The sequence below is a fragment of the Budorcas taxicolor genome, chromosome 1 (genome assembly GCF_023091745.1).
Source record: "Budorcas taxicolor isolate Tak-1 chromosome 1, Takin1.1, whole genome shotgun sequence".
NCBI classification, from domain to species: domain Eukaryota; kingdom Metazoa; phylum Chordata; class Mammalia; order Artiodactyla; family Bovidae; genus Budorcas; species Budorcas taxicolor.
The window spans coordinates 27,959,026-27,977,176 of record NC_068910.1 but is presented as its reverse complement, the minus strand read 5'-3'; the positions used below and the strand labels follow the sequence as shown (position 1 = coordinate 27,977,176).

At 39.0% G+C, this 18,151-nt stretch overlaps 1 protein-coding gene across 1 annotated transcript in view; it reads left to right on the top strand.

Moving 5' to 3' along the window:
* The first annotated feature begins 9,168 nt into the window (after window positions 1-9,168).
* The window catches only part of EOGT (EGF domain specific O-linked N-acetylglucosamine transferase), a 37,728-nt gene continuing 28,745 nt past the window's right edge, over window positions 9,169-18,151 (top strand). Inside the window, exons 1-5 of the mRNA XM_052646696.1 lie at window positions 9,169-9,236; window positions 10,815-10,870; window positions 12,529-12,752; window positions 14,135-14,235; window positions 14,828-14,936. Coding sequence (XP_052502656.1) covers window positions 12,543-12,752; window positions 14,135-14,235; window positions 14,828-14,936 — 420 coding nt within the window. The 5' untranslated portion in view covers window positions 9,169-9,236; window positions 10,815-10,870; window positions 12,529-12,542. The remainder of the gene's footprint in view (window positions 9,237-10,814; window positions 10,871-12,528; window positions 12,753-14,134; window positions 14,236-14,827; window positions 14,937-18,151) is intronic.

The following is an 18,151-nucleotide window of genomic DNA, read 5'->3' as shown; positions in this document are numbered from 1 at the left end:
CTTCTGCAAATTACATTCCCATCAAGCTGAATGTAAACATTTAATATCTACGTGCAGACATCCAATAAATTCTTTTATAGAATTAGAAGGTGGAATTTACTGTAGTGTTAAAAAATTGAAAAAATTCTTTTATAGTATATAGTAATATTTCCAGTTAAATTATTTTGTGCAATATTTGAACTTTATTTTTAAAACTATTCTTTAAAAGATTTATTTTTTAAAAGGTCTTTTTTTTTTGCCTTGAATAGCACAGAGATTTATTACTTGATCCTCATATCAGTATGGTTAGAGAAGGAGAATGGTTCATATGTTGTATTGTAGATATATAACTAATTGTATCTATAATTTGTATGTTTTTGTATATATTGAGAACATTTAAAGAGTTATAGTAACATTGACACTTTGAAATCTTTCACATTAAATCTTCAATATATCTTAATTGCGATTCATGAAAATGGACATTGTTTTCAAGTAAAAATATTACTAAATCTGCAGTTATTAAAATTTTGAACTAATTTTTTTTCTTTTAAAAAAAATCTGAAGTTTAAAAGGTAAATAATTAAAACTTAAAAATTTTTGTGATCTCAAGTTTTAATTCAGTCAGATTTCACAATTAAGTCTGTACAAACTTTGGTACCTATTTGGAGAAAGCAGTAGCTATTCAAAGTTATCTAGGCATAATTGAATAGTGGAAAAATCTACTTAAAAAGATTTTGTGATAACTTCATTAACATTTTAGTGGTTTTAAAGAGGTATTGTTTTAGCACCCTATAAAATGAATCAAAAGAAATAAAATTACTAATGTAATTTTCTTTTTAATTGTTCACATTTTGTAAAGTCTTATTTTTGGCACATTAAAAGTAAATGTTGACATTCATAATAATATTCATAACAAAATAGAGAAATTATAGGAGTTAAGTTTGACATTTTGCAGTTTTCTGCAATTTATCATTTAATTTTTTTCTTGGACCTTTAGAATCAAAAACAGTGTAGAATAGCTGAAAAAATAGCTATTCCTTCTCAGCTGTGTTTTAGACTTGTGAAATATTTTGATAGATTTTATTACTTGTAAAGTCATTTAGATGCCTTTACTTGATAATAAGAACTCTCACTTAGTTTTTAGTTACAGTTTAAACACTAGAACTTTAGAGTATAGCTACAAGTAAGCCATGCTGAAGATTGTGGAATGCTTTTCAGGGCAATTCAAGTGACCTCATTTTTGTTCTTTTTGGATTCAACACAGTATTTCTGTCATTGGATCTCTGATTTGTAGCATTAATAAATATTCTTTCAGTGTGAGCCAAATTCATAAAATTCATTTTCTATATTTTAGTGGTAAAAAGCAGTAAAATAGCTTTTCTTTTTTAAAAATTATTATTAATATTCAGGGGTTGACAGAATGACAAAATTGATAGCAATAGGAAATTTACAGAATTAGAAAATACGGGAAACACAAGTTACAAAATTCTATCAAGTTTTTGAAACCAGAAGTTTAGGAATTATGAAATTGTTCTTTTATGGTATCCATTAATGAAGAGGGAAAAAATCCTTCAGTGGAGAAAAGATTGAGATAAAATTCCTTTACTTTATAATTTTATAATATTAAACATTCTCTTTTCTTAATCCTTATTAACATTAATAAAATCAATTCAACTTAAAATTTTATGGTGTTTTTAGTTTAATTTAAAAATAACAGCAGCTATTTAATATTTAAGTCGTTGACTGTATATTACCATATAATGTTCTTTATCCACAAATTAATAGCTGATATTCATAAATGAGTTTGTTTTATTATATGTTTAGATTTTCTACTACATCTATAAATTGAGAAAGTATACCAATTACTTTCTTGAAAAACTCCACTAAGTGGCAGAATACCTATTGGATATTGGTTGCTATATTTTGCTGTTTGTCATTAAAAATTATCTATCCATATTCTAGAAAATATTTGTATTTTAATAGATAAGAAAATAGTTTGCAGTCAGATGTTTCCATTCTTGAAAGAAAATAGATAATATAAATCATAATAATGTTAAGAATATTTTAAAAAAGAGTAAAAGGTATGAACATTGTCGTTTCCATATAGACAAGTAAGCACAGATTATGGGCATCCTTCTAACTCTTGGGAAGCTAAATTGAGAGTACCATTTCTTTGTTTACCTCTTTTTAGAGAACTTCGAATTGTATAGTGTGTAGCATGTGGGGATGCATCAAATCTTTGATTTTTAAGATATTCTAGATACGGGAAATTTCTGACCTAGGGAAACATGTAGTTTAAGTAAGTGAAAAGAAAAGTTCAGGAAAAGTTTTCTCTTATAATCCTTCATTTGGCACTTATTAATTGAAAGTTTTATTTACATAATTTTAATTAAAAGTATGTGATTTATAATATATAGAAAATAGACAAAAGAATAATAGAAAGTGACTATATCTTGTTTTACTACTCTTTGTCTAGTATGTGTACATGTATGTTTTAACGTATCATAATTTTTCATTTTCATTTGAGTCTAATTTCCCTAATTTTGTTCAGTTTTAAAACATAACAACTTAAACTTCATATTTTGTAAAGGGCTAAAAGTATGATTTAAAACTACTTGATATTATATTTTAATTGATACTATATTTTAATTCTAAATGAAAGATAATGTAAATAATAAGCATGATCCTGATTTGAATAAAGATTTTAAAGTAGTAATAATGTATTTCATTTTTAACATGATTTAGAGTGGTCATTATCAATGAGTGAAGACAGTTCTGTTTTATGAAGATAGATGACTTGTATAACTTTGAAATTTTTATTTTAAGAAAATGAGGGTAAGTCCAGATGTTTTATGAGTTACTTTACTCAGAGTTTTATAGGAATTCAGCATAGTTTTCCTAATGAAGATATGTTTTTGGAAAATATAATTGTAAGAATTTACCTTCTTGTATAATTACTGTAAGGATGATTTGTGTCTTTTTAAGGTCTTAAAGTGTATCAAGATATTCTTCTAAAAGTCTTGAAATATTTCTGTATTCAAATAACAGATATAACCAGTATCAGTTCATCACTCAGTCGTGTCTGACTCTTTGTGACCCCCTGAACGCCAGGCCTCCCTGTCCACCATCAACTCCCGGAGTTTACCCAAACTCATGTCCATTGAGTTGGTGATGCCATCCAACCATCTCATCCTCTGTCATCCCCTTCTCCTCCTGCCCTCAGTCTTTCCCAGCATTAGGGTCTTTTCAAATGAGTAAGCTCTTCACATCAGGTGGCCAAAGTACTGGAGTTTCAGCTTCAACATCAGTCTTTCCAATCAATATTCAGGGCTGATCTCCTTTAGGATGGACTGGTTGGATCTCCTTGCAGTCCAAGGGACTCTCAAGAGTCTTCTCCAACACCACAGTTCAAAAGCATCAGTTCTTTGGCACTCAACTTTCTTTATAGTCCAACTCTCACATCCATACATGACTACTGGAAAAATCATAGCCTTGACTAGATGGATCTTTGTTGGCAAAGTAATGTCTCTGCTTTTTAATATGCTATCTAGGTTGGTCATAACTTTCCTTCCAAGGAGTGCATCTTTTAATTTCATGGCTGCAATCACCATCTGCAGTGATTTTGGAGTCCCCAAAAATAAAGTCAGCCACTGTTTCCACTGTTTCCCCATCTATTTCCCATGAAGTGATGGGACCAGATGCCATGATCTTCGTTTTCTGAATGTTGAGCTTTAATCCAACTTTTTCACTCTCCTCTTTCACTTTCAGCAAGAGGCTGTTAGTTATTCTTCACTTTCTGCCATAAGGGTGGTGTCATCTGCATATCTGAGGTTATTGAGATTTCTCCTGGCAATCTTGATTCCAGCTTGTGCTTCTTCCAGCCCAGCGTTTCTCATGATGTACTCTGCATAGAAGTTAAATAAGCAGGGTGACAATATACAGCCTTGATGTACTCCTTTTCCTATTTGGAACCAATCTGTAATTCCATGTCCAGTTCTAACTGTTGCTTCCTGACCTGCATATAGGTTTCTCAAGAGGCAAGTCAGGTGGTCTGGTATTCCCATCTCTTTCAGAATTTTCCACAGTTTATTGTGATTCACACAGCCAAAGTCTTTGGCATAGTCAATAAAGCAGAAATAGATGTTTTTCTGGAACTCTCTCACTTTTTTAATGTTCCATCGGATGTTGATCTCTGGTTCCTCTGCCTTTTCTAAAACCAGCTTGAACATCAGGGAGTTCACGGTTCATGTATTGCTGAAGCCTGGCTTGTAGAATTTTGAGCATAACTTTACTAGCGTGTGAGATGAGTGCAATTGTGTGGTAGTTGGAGCTTTCTTTGGCATTGCCTTTCTTTGGGATTGGAATGAAAACTGACCTTTTCCAGTCTGTGGCCACTGCTGAGTTTTCCAAATCTGCTGTCATATTGAGTGCGGCACTTCCACAGCATCATCTTTCAGGATTTGAAATAGCTCAACTGGAATTCCATCACCTCCACTAGCTTGGTTTGTAGTGATGCTTTCTAAGGCCCAGTTGACTTCACATTCCAAGATGTCTGGCTTTAGGTGAGTGATCACACCATTGTGATTATCTGGGTCATGAAGATCGTTTTTATAGTTCTTCTATGTAAGTATCCTCCATTCACAAGTTATTTTGACTTCATATTGCTGGTACTATTGAACTCTGCAACTTTGATCCTTTAAAGTACTTTTAAGCTATTGCCATTCCTTTCTCTAGGGGATCTTCCTGACCCAGGGATTAAACCTGGGTCTCCTGCATTGCAGGCAGATTCTTTACTGTCTGAGCCACCAGGGAAGCCCTATTGCCTTTACATATACTCAGCTAACTTTTAGCAAATCAAGATCCTTTAACAAGATAGAATGGAAATTAAATATATATTAATACCTTAAAAAATACATTTTCTCAAATAAAACCTTACAATGCTGCAGTAATCCACAGTTGTGATATAGAGAATTTATTCATAGTGCTGTCCTGAATTTATTCCCCATACTGACCTACTCCCAAGTAAGCTAAATTTCATTTCAGTCCTCAGATAATACTAGGCAAGGGCTAATGGGAGGTTTTTCTGTTGAAACTCTCTTTTACAGGTAGTGACTGTCAGAGTATGGTAGGTAGAGGTGTTCCATGCCTATATGTCTTTTTTTAAATGACAATCTTAATTTTTACCAATACACATTATTAAACAAAAATTTGTGGTCATGGGTGATAATAGGGAACACAGTGCTTGCTTTGCTTTTGTTTAAGGAATTCACTTATGTGGAATCATAATCACTTATCCACTGTCACAAAATCTAGAAAGCTCTGAAAACCAAGTGCTTTTTAAAAATAAGCTTGTTGTCAAATCTGTTTTGGTAGTAAAGCTTGACCTTCACTAACACGAGGCTTTTACAGGCTTTATCTCACTTAGTGTGAGCATTCATGCATTTTGCAGATCATGGTGTTACAGTGTTTGGATGGTGTGCATACCCTATTTTATTAAAAAAAAATTCAGGAACATGTATGGTACCAAAGATTTTGGAAAAGAGATTGTGTACCTGTACTATATCTTCAGATCCTTTTAAAGTTGATACCATTATCATCTTCATTTTTAAAATGAAAAAAGGTTAAGCAATTGCTCAAGGTCAAATGGCAAATAATTTATGCCGTTGGGCTGCAGAGTCCAAGCTCTGAACCATTAACTATCCAGTGCTGCTTCCCGTCCTGCTCTTCTGTAAAACTGTAAATATATAGATGAACTGTAGCATAAGATCAAATTTAGTCAAAATTTGCTTGCTTAAAATTTGAACAGCTTTCATTTATGGTTTAAGTAATTGGATATATCAGAGAACCAATAAGCTGTATTCTGCGGATGGTTCATGCTAACACTCTGTGAGCTATCCAAAATATAAATATATGAGTGGCAAACTTAGAACACATTTAGCAAACTTGTGATGTAATGATTATACAAAATTTCAAAGTTAGGTAAAAGAAATAGCAGATAAATGAGTCCCATAAACTTATTAACATTTTCTTTTTAATAGCATTCAATATATGATCCATTCTGTTTTTTATATTTCGCTTGTGCTTCCTATTTTATTTTGAAGCAAGTTTCAGTTTCAAAAGTATGACTTACTTAAATCTGAAATGTTTCTGTAAAAGGTAACTTTTCCTCATCAACTATTTGGATACTTGCATCATAATTCATATAGGAAAGGCAGGATAAATATGCTTCATTCTTTTCCTTTACCAAATTTCACAATTAAAATTGGTTCCTTTCTGTCATCAAAGATGAGAAATGAGGTTTTTGGCTTGTGTATTTAATCAATTAAGTTGTTTTTTTTTTAAATTAATTAATTTATTTATGGCTGCATTGGATCTTCATTGGTGTGTGGGCTTTCTCTAGTTGCATCCAGCCAGGGCTGTTCTTTGTTGCTGCTTGCAGGGTCTGGGCTTCAGTAGTTGTGGCACATGGGCTTTAGTTGCTTCTAGGCATGTGGAATCTTCCTGAGCCAGGGATTGAACCCATGTACCCTATATTGGTGGGGTGGATTCTTAACCTCTGGACCACCAGGAAAATCTCTAGTTGGATCTTTTTGAATTTAATATTTGAGTACATTTGTGCTTCAATCCATTATAGTTACCCAATGGATGCTTTTAAATTATTCCAATTTTGACTGGAGGGAGTCTTCTCAAATTGGTTCCTGAGTCCTTATGGTATGACCCTCATAGCCTTTGATTGCTTCCTTGCATCCTCCTGTAAGATCTTTCAGATTTTTCTAGTACATTTCCTGCCCCACGTCTAAGATGATTTTTCTTTGGGTATACCAATTTATCCATTTTTCTTTGGATACCATGTTCCTTAAATGGGAAAGTGTTTGCCAAGATCACAGTCTGGGCACAAGGAGTGTTTCTTGCTATAATACCAGGTTGGTTGTTTCTAGGCCTTTTCAACAGACGATGGAGAGATTTGTTTTTAAGGATAAAATATATTGTTAGTTCACACTTATTCAAATTTGGAACTACAGCTTCCATCAGGCTTATAGCTATACTGCATGTCAAAAATTTTAGCTTCAAAGACGCCATCTTAATTACTCCTGAATAGTTTATCCCAACCAACCAACCAACACTGCCACCAGTAATTTGGCTTCTGAAAGCAGTTTGTGATTTATTGTAATTCTCTTAATCCTGAAGGTACATTTCACCAAAATGTACAGATTCTATTTCAGAGTCACTTGGTTTAGTACCCCTGTTGTGGTAAATGCCACAACTGAATGACAGTTGGATTTGTTTCATTTTACTGTCAGTTTTCAAGGATTACTTCTTAAAATTTACTTTTGTTTTATAATGTAAAATGTTTACTGATTCTAAAGTCACATCTATACAATGTATATTTGGAGAACTTATCTTCTTTGTTCCCTATACCTATATTCCTTCCTTCTTCCTATAGGTAATCATTTTAATGTTGTTATTCTATCTGTAAATAACAATTTATATACATAAATACATATATGTTGCCTTTCCTCAGTGATAGCATATTGCACATTGTTTTTCTACTGTGCTTTTTCCACTTAATATATCCTGCAGGGTATAGTGATATATTTCAGTCCTTTTTTACACCTGCCTAGCTCTGCATTGTATGGGTGTTTTATAGTTTATTCATCAGTCTACTATTAATAGACATTTGAGTTTATCATTTAAACTAAACTTTCACATTGATATTTTGGGAGGGAAATTTCTATGTTAAGAATGGCTGTTACTGTATGATAGAACTCGACCTCTTGTTCTTAAAACCCCCTTACATTTTGTCTTCTCTTAGTCTGAATGACCACAACTTAATTGTTAGCCATTTAAAATAGCACTATGTGCACCTGGCAACAGTTGGATTGGCCTGTCAGCTCTTGTAATAAGACTATTTTTAGAAGCCTTTTTCATATATTGTTCTCATGTGTTCTTATATATCTCTATCTCTACATCTTTATTGCATATCACTTAGAGGCAAACTAGCTTGTGTGTTCTTTTTGAATCAACTGACAGAAAAGTTGTATTTCCTGTATGTGACAAAATAGGTTGGTGGCAAGTAACCTGAGAAAGCACTTTTTATGGCTACTGCCCTTATTAGTAAGGGGTGGGCAAAGTATGAAATTATAATAAAGCAGTAGTTCCTTTAGAAGCAAAACCTTACATGAAGAGTAAATGAGTTAGTCCTGTAAATTGCTTTAGAATAATACCATGTTTCTGTATTGCGATTATTTGAAAAAAAGAAATCCAGATAATGTGGCTCATTTAGCAGGTTACTAATGGAACTTGTAACAGTTCTCCAAACAGTATCTGAAAAGATTATTTGAAAAGTATGTAAAGATTTAGAAACAAACCGTTGTGTTTTCTGATGATCATAGTACTTAAAACCGGTGACTTTGTGTCTGAGCATAAATGTATGATGACATCAGCTTTGATCAGTTCAAGATGAAGCAGTCATTAATGCTCAACTTTACTGTGCTCTACACTACACAGTATACTATATGGACCGAGAGTGCCAAAAGTAAAAGTGTGGGGAGATGGGCGTTCAAATAAGTACGGTAAGATAAACCAGTGCAATTTAAATAACTACAATAAAAGGATAAAAGTCAAACTCCACAAAGTGACATTTGAGCTGGTGAGTTTTCTGATAGTCACTAACACAGATAAGAGGACTACTATATAATGTACAAGGCTTCGAAGAATTCTCACCACCAGAAGGTGCAGCCAACTACGAACAGGCTCAGAGATTGAATGTGAGGGCGGCAACTTGTACCCTAAATAAGGATACAGTAACCCTCCACCTCAGTGCAACGGGAAGGAAGAAGGGAAAGAATCCGGTTTTCTATGCAACCGGTCGCAGTGTCTCTTAAGGGCCTTTTCGCTACCTCTCAAGGAGGAGAGTCCAGTTTCTTAAAGTCCTCCTCCCCTGGCGCTATGGCCGGGGCCGCAGCACAGAGGTCCTCGTCCTGGCGGGAAACGCAGGGAGCTGCGGACCATGCCCCTGGACTCCGCGTGAGGTCATGCGCGCGTGGTCCCGGCTCCGGCCCCGAGGACCCCATGCGGGGCGGGGACCGGCTCCCGCACAGCCCTGCCTAGGTGTCCCGGGAGCTCCCGGGCGCCCCCTGGCCCGGCTCCGGCGCCGGAGGTTTCCGGTGAGCTGTAGTCGCCGGTTATGACGACTCCCTCAGCCCGAGCCGCCGCCGCCGCCGCCTCCTCCGCAGCCCCGGCTTCCCAGGCTCCAGGTGGGACTCGCCCCGCGGTCCGCGGAATCTTCACCCGCCCCCCGCCCTCTGCCTCGCTCGGGCGCGCGGTGGGCGCTTCTGCCTGCTCCCGGCGCGGCTTCCCGGCGGGCTGGCGCTTCTCCACGGGTCCGCCCGCGCCTTCCATCGCCCGAGGGCCGAGAAGGAGGACGTGGGGAAGCCGACCCGATCCTCCCGTTACCGAGCGCTCGGCCCCCTTTACGGCGCCTGCCGCGGCGCGCGGGGCCCCGGGCCCGCTGGGCACGGGGAAGCATGCCGGGTTTCCCAGGCCGGGACGTAGCCTCCTTCCAGGCCCCTCCCAGGCGTGTTGAGGTCTGTGGTGGGAGGGTGCAGTGTGCGGTGCTGGGGGGCGGGTGGTCCCCGGGAATCTGCGCCCCGAACCCCAGCGCGGCATCATGGCTGCGGAAGGGCGCTCGCCACCGACCCCGCCGCTTTGGCTCCTCAGACGTTGCAGCGCACCGCTGATGGACCTCACCTGGCCATCTCAGGCCCTTTCTAACCTCCTGCCTTGTAAAACTAGTGCTAGTTGGGGCGAGCCGTTTTAGGAGTCCTTGTGGGTCTCACATGCGTTTAACTTTTCACCTGTCCACTGGCTTCTGTAAACTTTACAAGCTCTCTCAGAGTGTTGCCCCATCTCACCCACTGTGTTCCTTGTCACTGTCGGAGTTTCACCTCTCATTCGCTTTCAAGCTTTCTCCCTTTCCCCTCCCCTTAGGCCAGTGGAAATCCAGTCATGATATCCCCATAGAGAGGGGGGGGAGGGGCGGGCGGGGAACCAGCAGCTTTGCGCAGAAGGAAAAAGTAGCTCAGCTGCTAAAGCGTCCATCTCCTGAAGTGCGCCCGCCTGTCCCTCAGGGGCTCTCCCTGCAAGAGGACGCAACCCTGGAAAGGCTCTCTGTCAGGCCCTGGGGTTGTGCTTTCATGCACAGCAGCCACTCCTGCTAGTTTATGCAAGTGGGTACGTGCCCTTTGCAAAAGCCAGGTTTCTGATCTGAACCTTTAGATTTTTCGCTTGGCGGAAAAATCGTTTACCGATCCATGCGTTTAGTTATGGCTAGAGCTCAGTAGAGGACAATGGACTTGGCTAACCAAAGGTCAACTTGGTCATAACACTGACCTGTTTCTGGGAGAGAATGACCCTTCTGCCTGTTGAATCTGAAAGCAGGGAGCAGTTGCATTCGGTGAGTCGGGTTACTGTGGTGGGAACCAGCGGATTGTCTGCTCTTGGAAATGCTGAGTGTCCTGTTGGCCTGTACCAGATGGTGCCTGTATGAAGTGGGTCATCTCCTTCCTGCTCGCTCTTAGAATCTCTTCTGTTAAGTTACTGTGTTGAGGATTGTACCTGCTACCTCACTTTTAGTAGCTTATATTTGTTAAGGCAGAGAAAGGTTTTATAAGCCAGGCCTTCTGGTTATGGCTTATCTCACTAAATGCCAGACCCTCTGCTTACAGATTATCTCATTATCTTCTCTCTCAATATTTCTTTTAATTCAGAATATCACTGGGATGCAAAAGTCTTCTTTGACATCTTTTTAAGGCAATGTGTTTCATTTCTGACAGATTTTAGATACCTGAAACATCACAGCAACTTCTGGGTGGTTCTGAGGATTAAAGAGGTAAATGTTTCATTATAATTAGAGTCACTGTTACTATTAATGTGTATTTTAAATTTTGTGAAATTGTTATGAACTCACAGTTGGGTAAAAGTCTCAATTAAAATATTAATTCAGGTGACTTTTATTACAAATAACAAGATACTCTTTAGGGATACCTAAAAGAACAATTATATTTACTGCAGAGGGGAAAAGGATTTCTTCTTGGCATTCCAACCGTTCAGTTATGATTGCTTGATCTTGGAACTTGAGACGTGATTGAACATAGCAGTCTGTTTCTAAAGGCCCCGTCTCCATCAGCCATATTCATTGAAAGCTGATTTTGAACTTTGGATTTTTCCAGTATGCTTCAGTGACAGCAGACCCTGCTGGGAAGCAACTAATATGTACTAGAGCTTTATCATCTGGTGGGGAGACCCTTTGAAAAACTAGAGCAAATATATCACTAAAATGAACCCCAAATGACATGTTTATTACCTGTGAAATACAAAGAAAAAAATCTGATTTAAGAGATTTAATCCTTCTGGGATGAGTTAGAAATGCAGGAAGGTTCATGACCATTATCTCTTTTCTCAATGCTAAAGCTAGATGGAGAGAATTTAAGGGTACAGCTCTGAGGCAGACTGTCTGGATTTCACTCCTAGAGTTTTCTTAGTCTTAGTTCTTAATATCATTGTTCTTACACCAAGCGAAAGAAAAGTTTCACAAGGGCTTAGGAGTTTCCTGCTGCCTCCTTGTAGTTAGCAGAGTACCTGGCACGCTGCATATTCTCACATACTTCAGTGACTGTTAGTTTTAATCCAGCAGGTACACACTTGCTTGGACCCATTGTACTTCCTTTCTTCTTTCTTCCTGGCATGTTTTCCTGGATCCGCATCATGTAGATCTCAGCTTAAATGTTACTTAGCAACCCTGCCCCATCCCGTGTAGCTTTAAACTTTTATTTAAGAAACACTTAACATAGCATTTAACATGCCAGGTATATCTAGACATGTTGCCAATATTTACCTCTGGGGAGTCCTATGAGAAAGGGTTATTCTGATTTCCATTTAACAGATGGAAAAGCCGAGGCACAGCAAGGTTAAATAACTTGCTGAAGGTCATTCTTCTTAGCTGCAGCCACATTCAAACCTAGGTGGCCTAGCTTCAAAGTCTGCATGCTTAACTAGCGAACTATGTTGTCTATCATATTACCTGACTTACTCAGGCATCAGCAAACAGGGTCCTGTCAAGGTGCTCCTCCCATCTTTGTAAATAAAATTTCATTAGAACACAGCCCCCCATTCCTAGCAGAACTATGGCTGCTTTCCTGATGGGCGCAGACACTATCTGACCTATAAAGCCAAAAATATTTACGGCCTGGCTCTTTCCAGAAAAAATGTGCTGGCCCTTGGTTTATTTGATTCACAGCCCTTGTCATTATCTGAAGTTGTTTATTTGGTTGTTTATATCTACTGCACTAGCTTCTAAGTTCCATGAAAGCAGTGGTCTTTCCTGTTTTATTCACCACCATATACCTAGCTCCTGACACAGTGCCTGGCCTACAACAATCAGTATTTGTTGAGTAAAAGAACATTATTCAGTAAAGTAGTGAAGTTAATTTAACCCCTTTGACTTTGAAGGCTCTGTCTTAATGAAGATGTTATCAATTTGACCTTTAGGTTTGGAGGTTGCTATGTTCATGCTGCTTGTCTTTGGAGCATTGCTTCCTGAGGTCCCCCTGAGTGGCCAAGACAAGGCTCCTCCCCAGGCCAATGGCATTCCAGCCACCCCTCTGTTCAACTATGCCAGCCTCCGCCTGCCGGAAGAGCATATTCCCTTCTTTTTGCACAATAATAGGCATATTGCCACAGTCTGCAGGAAAGACTCACATTGTCCTTATAAGGTAAATCTTATTTCTCCTCTTCTTGCATATTTTTAAAAGGTTGCAATTGGGGCTGGTTTACTAGTTCCTCCATCATAACTTGAATCTGCAGGTAGACTTCTGGTTGTAACTGTGGGTCAGTCGATGTTTGTATTTCATCTCATGTTTCTTAGGACTCAACTTTGCTTAGAGTATGTCCTGCTCACAAGGGTAAGATTACAAATCTAAATCACTAGTAAAAGAAATAGGCAGTCTGTATGGTTTGTTTAGTCTGTAAATGAAATAAATTAGATTTGATGCAGAAAAGAATATGTAGTTAAAAGTAACTGAAGAATTTCACACCTCTCTTTTCTTAAATTGCACTTAAGAGGATCTCTCAGCACTTCGTTTTGATAATAACACCTACACCTCTGTCTCTCCATAATTAAGACTGTTAGTGTGGCCTTCCTTCTGTTTCAGAGTTGTTGGAAAGGTTTCAAATTGGAGCCCATTCAGACATCTCACGAGGCCTCAGAGATCAAAGCGGGGCATTGTGAGCCATTTCCTTTCCCATGGTGCTGGCACAGGAAGCACGTGGACAGGCTGGGCTGGGAAGCCAGCTGGCACTGCCCCCACGGGCCCCACAGAACAACCTCCTGGCCTGCAGCAGTTGTGTGTCCCCCAAGGGCTAGGGAGCTATAAGTATTCCCAGATCTCTGCTGGTCCTGATCAATCAATAAAGCTGCTGATCCATTCAGTTTAGTTGTGATCCTTTTGGTCATAGAAATTCCATTTTTTATGACTCTCTTGGGGCTGATTTTAAAATCAGTTTACTCACTTGACTTCTTTAAGCTACTTCAAGAAGTTTCAGTTCAGTCAAGGGGGTCGGGGGAGGGATGAAGTGGGAGCTTGGGGTTAGCAGATGTAAACTTCTCTATACAGAACGGATACATAATGAGGTCCTACTGTTTAACACAGGGAACTGTATTTGGTATCCTATGATAAACCATAATACAAAAGAAGATTTAAGAAAAGAATGTGCATGTGTATATATATATAACTGAATCAGTTTGCCACAGAACAGTAATTAACACATTGTAAATTTCAACTATAATTAAATAAAAAATGTTAATTAAAAAAAAATCCCAATTCAAATGATCTGTGGTAGTCTAGCTAAAACCCAGACTTTTGTTTGGAAAACAGACCTGGTAGGGAAGGGATTGGTGACTAAAGATAATTGCTGTTAAGAATCTCAAGACTGTTTTTCTTAGAATTTACTTATTTCTCTTTCATGAGTATGTATTATAAAATGTGAAAGTGAAAGTTCTAGAAAGATTTGTTTTTTTCATGGAAAAAAAAATCTATGAGTCCTCTCTGAATGTCAGAAGGTAGACCAGTCTCAACACACACCTCTTATGTTCCAGAAATACTTAGAAAACTTGAAATACTGCTGGGGTTATGAGAAATCCTGCAGACCAGAGTTCAGATTTGGTTACCCTGTTTGCAGCTATGTGGATATGGGATGGTAAGATGGACTTCCCTCCTGCCCTATACTTGTCTCCTTTCTCTGCAGTGTATGCTGAAACATCAGTTCCCAGCTAGACTCTTTTGCTATTAGATAATAATTCTTTTAGATGTTATTTGCTTACACATTCATGAGTAATTTCACTTGTTTTGACTGTCTCCCACTGGGACAGGAATATCTCTCATTTCCTCTGCCAGAGGGATAAAACAGTATGGTTCACAGAAAATACTTCTCCTCACCATATGCTAAGAAAAGAGATGGATGGCTGACTTTGGTTTTGGAGAAGAGAGTTAAGTATAATCAGTATTTCCAATACAGGCAGGGTTAATGGGGCAAAGAAAATACAGTAATTAACAGTTTATTGTCTTCAGTTCCAAATGATCCTGATTTCCATTGTGTATGTTTATTATCAGGGAGTAAGTCTATAAATAACTTATTTTGGTAACCTCATGTAGTGAGGGTAGATTTTTAAAATTATGATAGTTTACTTAAGAAAATAATGACTGACTTCTAGCAATGTAACCTTTAGAAAATTTAAGGTCCAGAAAAAGTAAAAAGTTGAAAATCACAGAATTGTTTTGTTTGCAAACAGGACGGACACTCTTGAATCAGCCCAGGAAATATTCTGGAAGCAAGCTGACTTCGGATACGCCGGAGAGCGTCTGGAGGAGCTCCATGTGCTCTGCCAGCCGAAGGAAAAGGTGGATGTTCAACCCCTTCATAAGTGAAGATGTTTATTTAAAAATACCTGTGGTATCTATTTATTCATTTATTTATTGAGGTATAGTTGATGTATAATATTGTGTAAGTTACAGTTATACAATATAGTGATTTCAGATTCACGCTTTTAAAGTTATACTCCAAATATTGCTTATATTCTTTGTGTTGTACAATATATCCTTTTAGCTTGTTTTATACATAATACTTTGCACCTCTTAATTGCTTGCACTCGTAATAGTTAGATTGTAATATAAATACAAGATAGAGGGCACTATGAGAGGAAACCCTCACTCTCACATATTTATTGGCTTAAAGTTTTATTTAACTTCCAAAACCAAGTTGGAAGCCATGTCCTTGTTTTCACACACATATTATCAGATGGTCATATTTTGAAGTCGGTCAAATATTTCTAGTTTTAGCATTAATTATTCCCCCCAACATACACTAAAGAAGGTAAGTTGATGAATTACATCTTTATAAATTTCCTTGCTGGTAGTTTGGGACAGGTGATACACTCCCACCATGCTGCTCTGTATTTTTTGGCACTTTACATTTTGCAAAAAGCTTTTCAGTATGTTATCTGGTTTGATTCTCACGAACAGTATAACAGATAGGCAGGGCAGGTATTATCTGTGCTGTTGGACTAGAGAGGAAAATTGAGTCCTCAGAAATGTTAAGCAACCTGTTGAAGACCACACAGCTACTAAGTGTGGTCTTTTACAATTCTGTTGTTGTTGTCGTTCAGCTGTTAAGTTGCATCCAACTCTTTGTGACCCCAAGGACTGCACCAGGTCACATTAGACTTCCCTATCTTTCACTGTCTCCTAAAGTTCATGTCATCAGTTCATGTCCATTGAGTCAGTAATGCTGTTTAACCATTTTCTGCCGCTCCCTTCTCCTTTGCCTTCAATCTTTCTAGAATTAAAATGCAGATCTTTTTCTTGTGCTTTCACTCATACCCCATTGCACTCAGTGATAAACACATTGTCAGGAGGCAGTTTGGGGTAATAGGAGAAGAATGGACTATGGGGTTCAAATCTTGATCTGTGGAAAGGGCACCCAACCTTTCCGTGTTCAGCTTCTTCTGCTTTAAAGCCACGCCTGTTTTATAACTTGTGGTAAAGCTGAAATGAGATTCCACACTGAAAAATGCTCCATACAGGGCTAGGCTCACAGCAAAGGGCTCAGTGATAGTTTTTTAAAGCCCCAGAGAATCATAAGCACTTAGGATTAGGGTCCACCCTTCACCTAGAGCCAGACATCCTGGAATGTGAAGTCAAGTGGGCCTTAGAAAGCATCACTACGAACAAAACTAGTGGAGGTGATGGAATTCCAGTTGAGCTATTTCAAATCCTGAAAGATGATGTTGTGAAAACGCTGCACTCAATATGCCAGCAAATTTGGAAAACTCAGCAGTGGCCACAGGACTGGAAAAGGTAAGTTTTCATTCCGATCCCAAAGAAAGGCAATGCCAAAGAAAGCTCAAACTACCGCACAATTGCACTCATCTCACACACTAGTAAAGTAATGCTCAAAATTCTCCAAGCCAGGCTTTACCAATATGTGAACTGTGAACTTGCAGATGTTCAAGCTGGTTTTAGGAAAGGCAGAGAAACCAGAGATCCAATTGCCAACATCTTCTGGATCATGGAAAAAGCAAGAGAGTTCCAGAAAAACATCTATTTCTGCTTTATTGACTGTGCCAAAGCCTTTGTGTGGATCACAATAAACTGTGGAAAATTCTGAAAGAGATAGGAATACCAGACCACCTGACCTGCCTCTTGAGAAACCTATATGCAGGTCAGGAAGCAACAGATAGAACTGGACATGGAACGACAGACTGGGTCCAAATAGGAAAAGGAGTACGTCAAGGCTGTATATTGTCACTCTGCTTATTTAACTTCTATGCAGAGTATATCGTGAGAAACGCTGGACTGGAAGAAGAACAAGCTGGAATCAAGATTGCAGGGAGAAATATCAATCACCTCAGATATGCAGATGACACCACCCTTATGGCAGAAAGTGAAGAGGAACTAAAAAGCCTCTTGATGAGACTGAAAGAGGAGAGTGAAAAAGTTGGATTAAAGCTCAACATTCAGGAAACGAAGATCATGGCCTCTGGTCCCATCACTTCATGGGAAATAGATGGGGAAACAGTGGAAACAGTGTCAGACTTTAATTGTTTGGGCTCCAAAATCACTGCAGATGGTGATTGCAGCCATGAAATTAAAAGATGCACTCCTTGGAAGGAAAGTTATGACCAATCTAGATAGCATATTCAAAAGCAGAGATATTACTTTGCCAACAAAGGTCCGTCTAGTCAAAGCTATGGTTTTTCCAGTGGTCATGTATGGATGTGAAAGTGGGACTGTGAAGAGAGCTGAGTGCCAAAGAATTGATGCTTTTGAACTGTGGTGCTGGGGAAGACTTGTGAGTCTCTTGGACTGCAAGGAGATCTAATCATTTCATCCCAAAGGAGATCAGTCCTGGGTGTTCATTGGAAGGACTGATGCTGAGGCTGAAACTCCAATACTCTGGCCACCTCATGCGAAGAGTTGACTCATAGGAAAAGACCGCGATGCTGGGAGGGATTGTGGGCAGGAGGAGAAGGGGACAACAGAGGATGAGATGGCTGGATGGCATCACCAACTTGATACACATGAGTTTGGGTGAACTCCAGGAGTTGGTGATGGACAGGGAGGCCTGGCGTGCTGTGGTTCATGGGGTCGCAAAAAGTCGGACACGACTGAGCGACTGAGTTGAACTGAATGTTCCTGAGCTCCGCCCAAGCCTCTGACATCTCAGGCCTCTTTCAGCACAGTTGGCAGAAGTAGAAACAGGCTCCATGGCTGACTCTTAAACTCCTTTGCCTGCATGCATACTCAGTCACTTCATTTGTGTCTGACTCTTTGCGACGCCATGCACTGTGTGACGCCATGCACTGTAGCCTGCCAGGCTCCTCTGTCCATGGGATTTTCCTGGGAAGAATACTGGAGTGGGTTGCCATGCCGTCCTCCAAAGGATCTTCCCGACCCAAAGGTTGAACTCACATCTCGTGCATCTCCTACATTGCAGGCAGATTCTTTACTGCTAAACTACTGGCGAAAGCCTTGCTGAAAGTAACTCATATTTGACAAACTACCCTTCCTGTCTTGCATTTTAAGGTCTGTGGCATGTGCCTTCTTCTTTGTTTCCT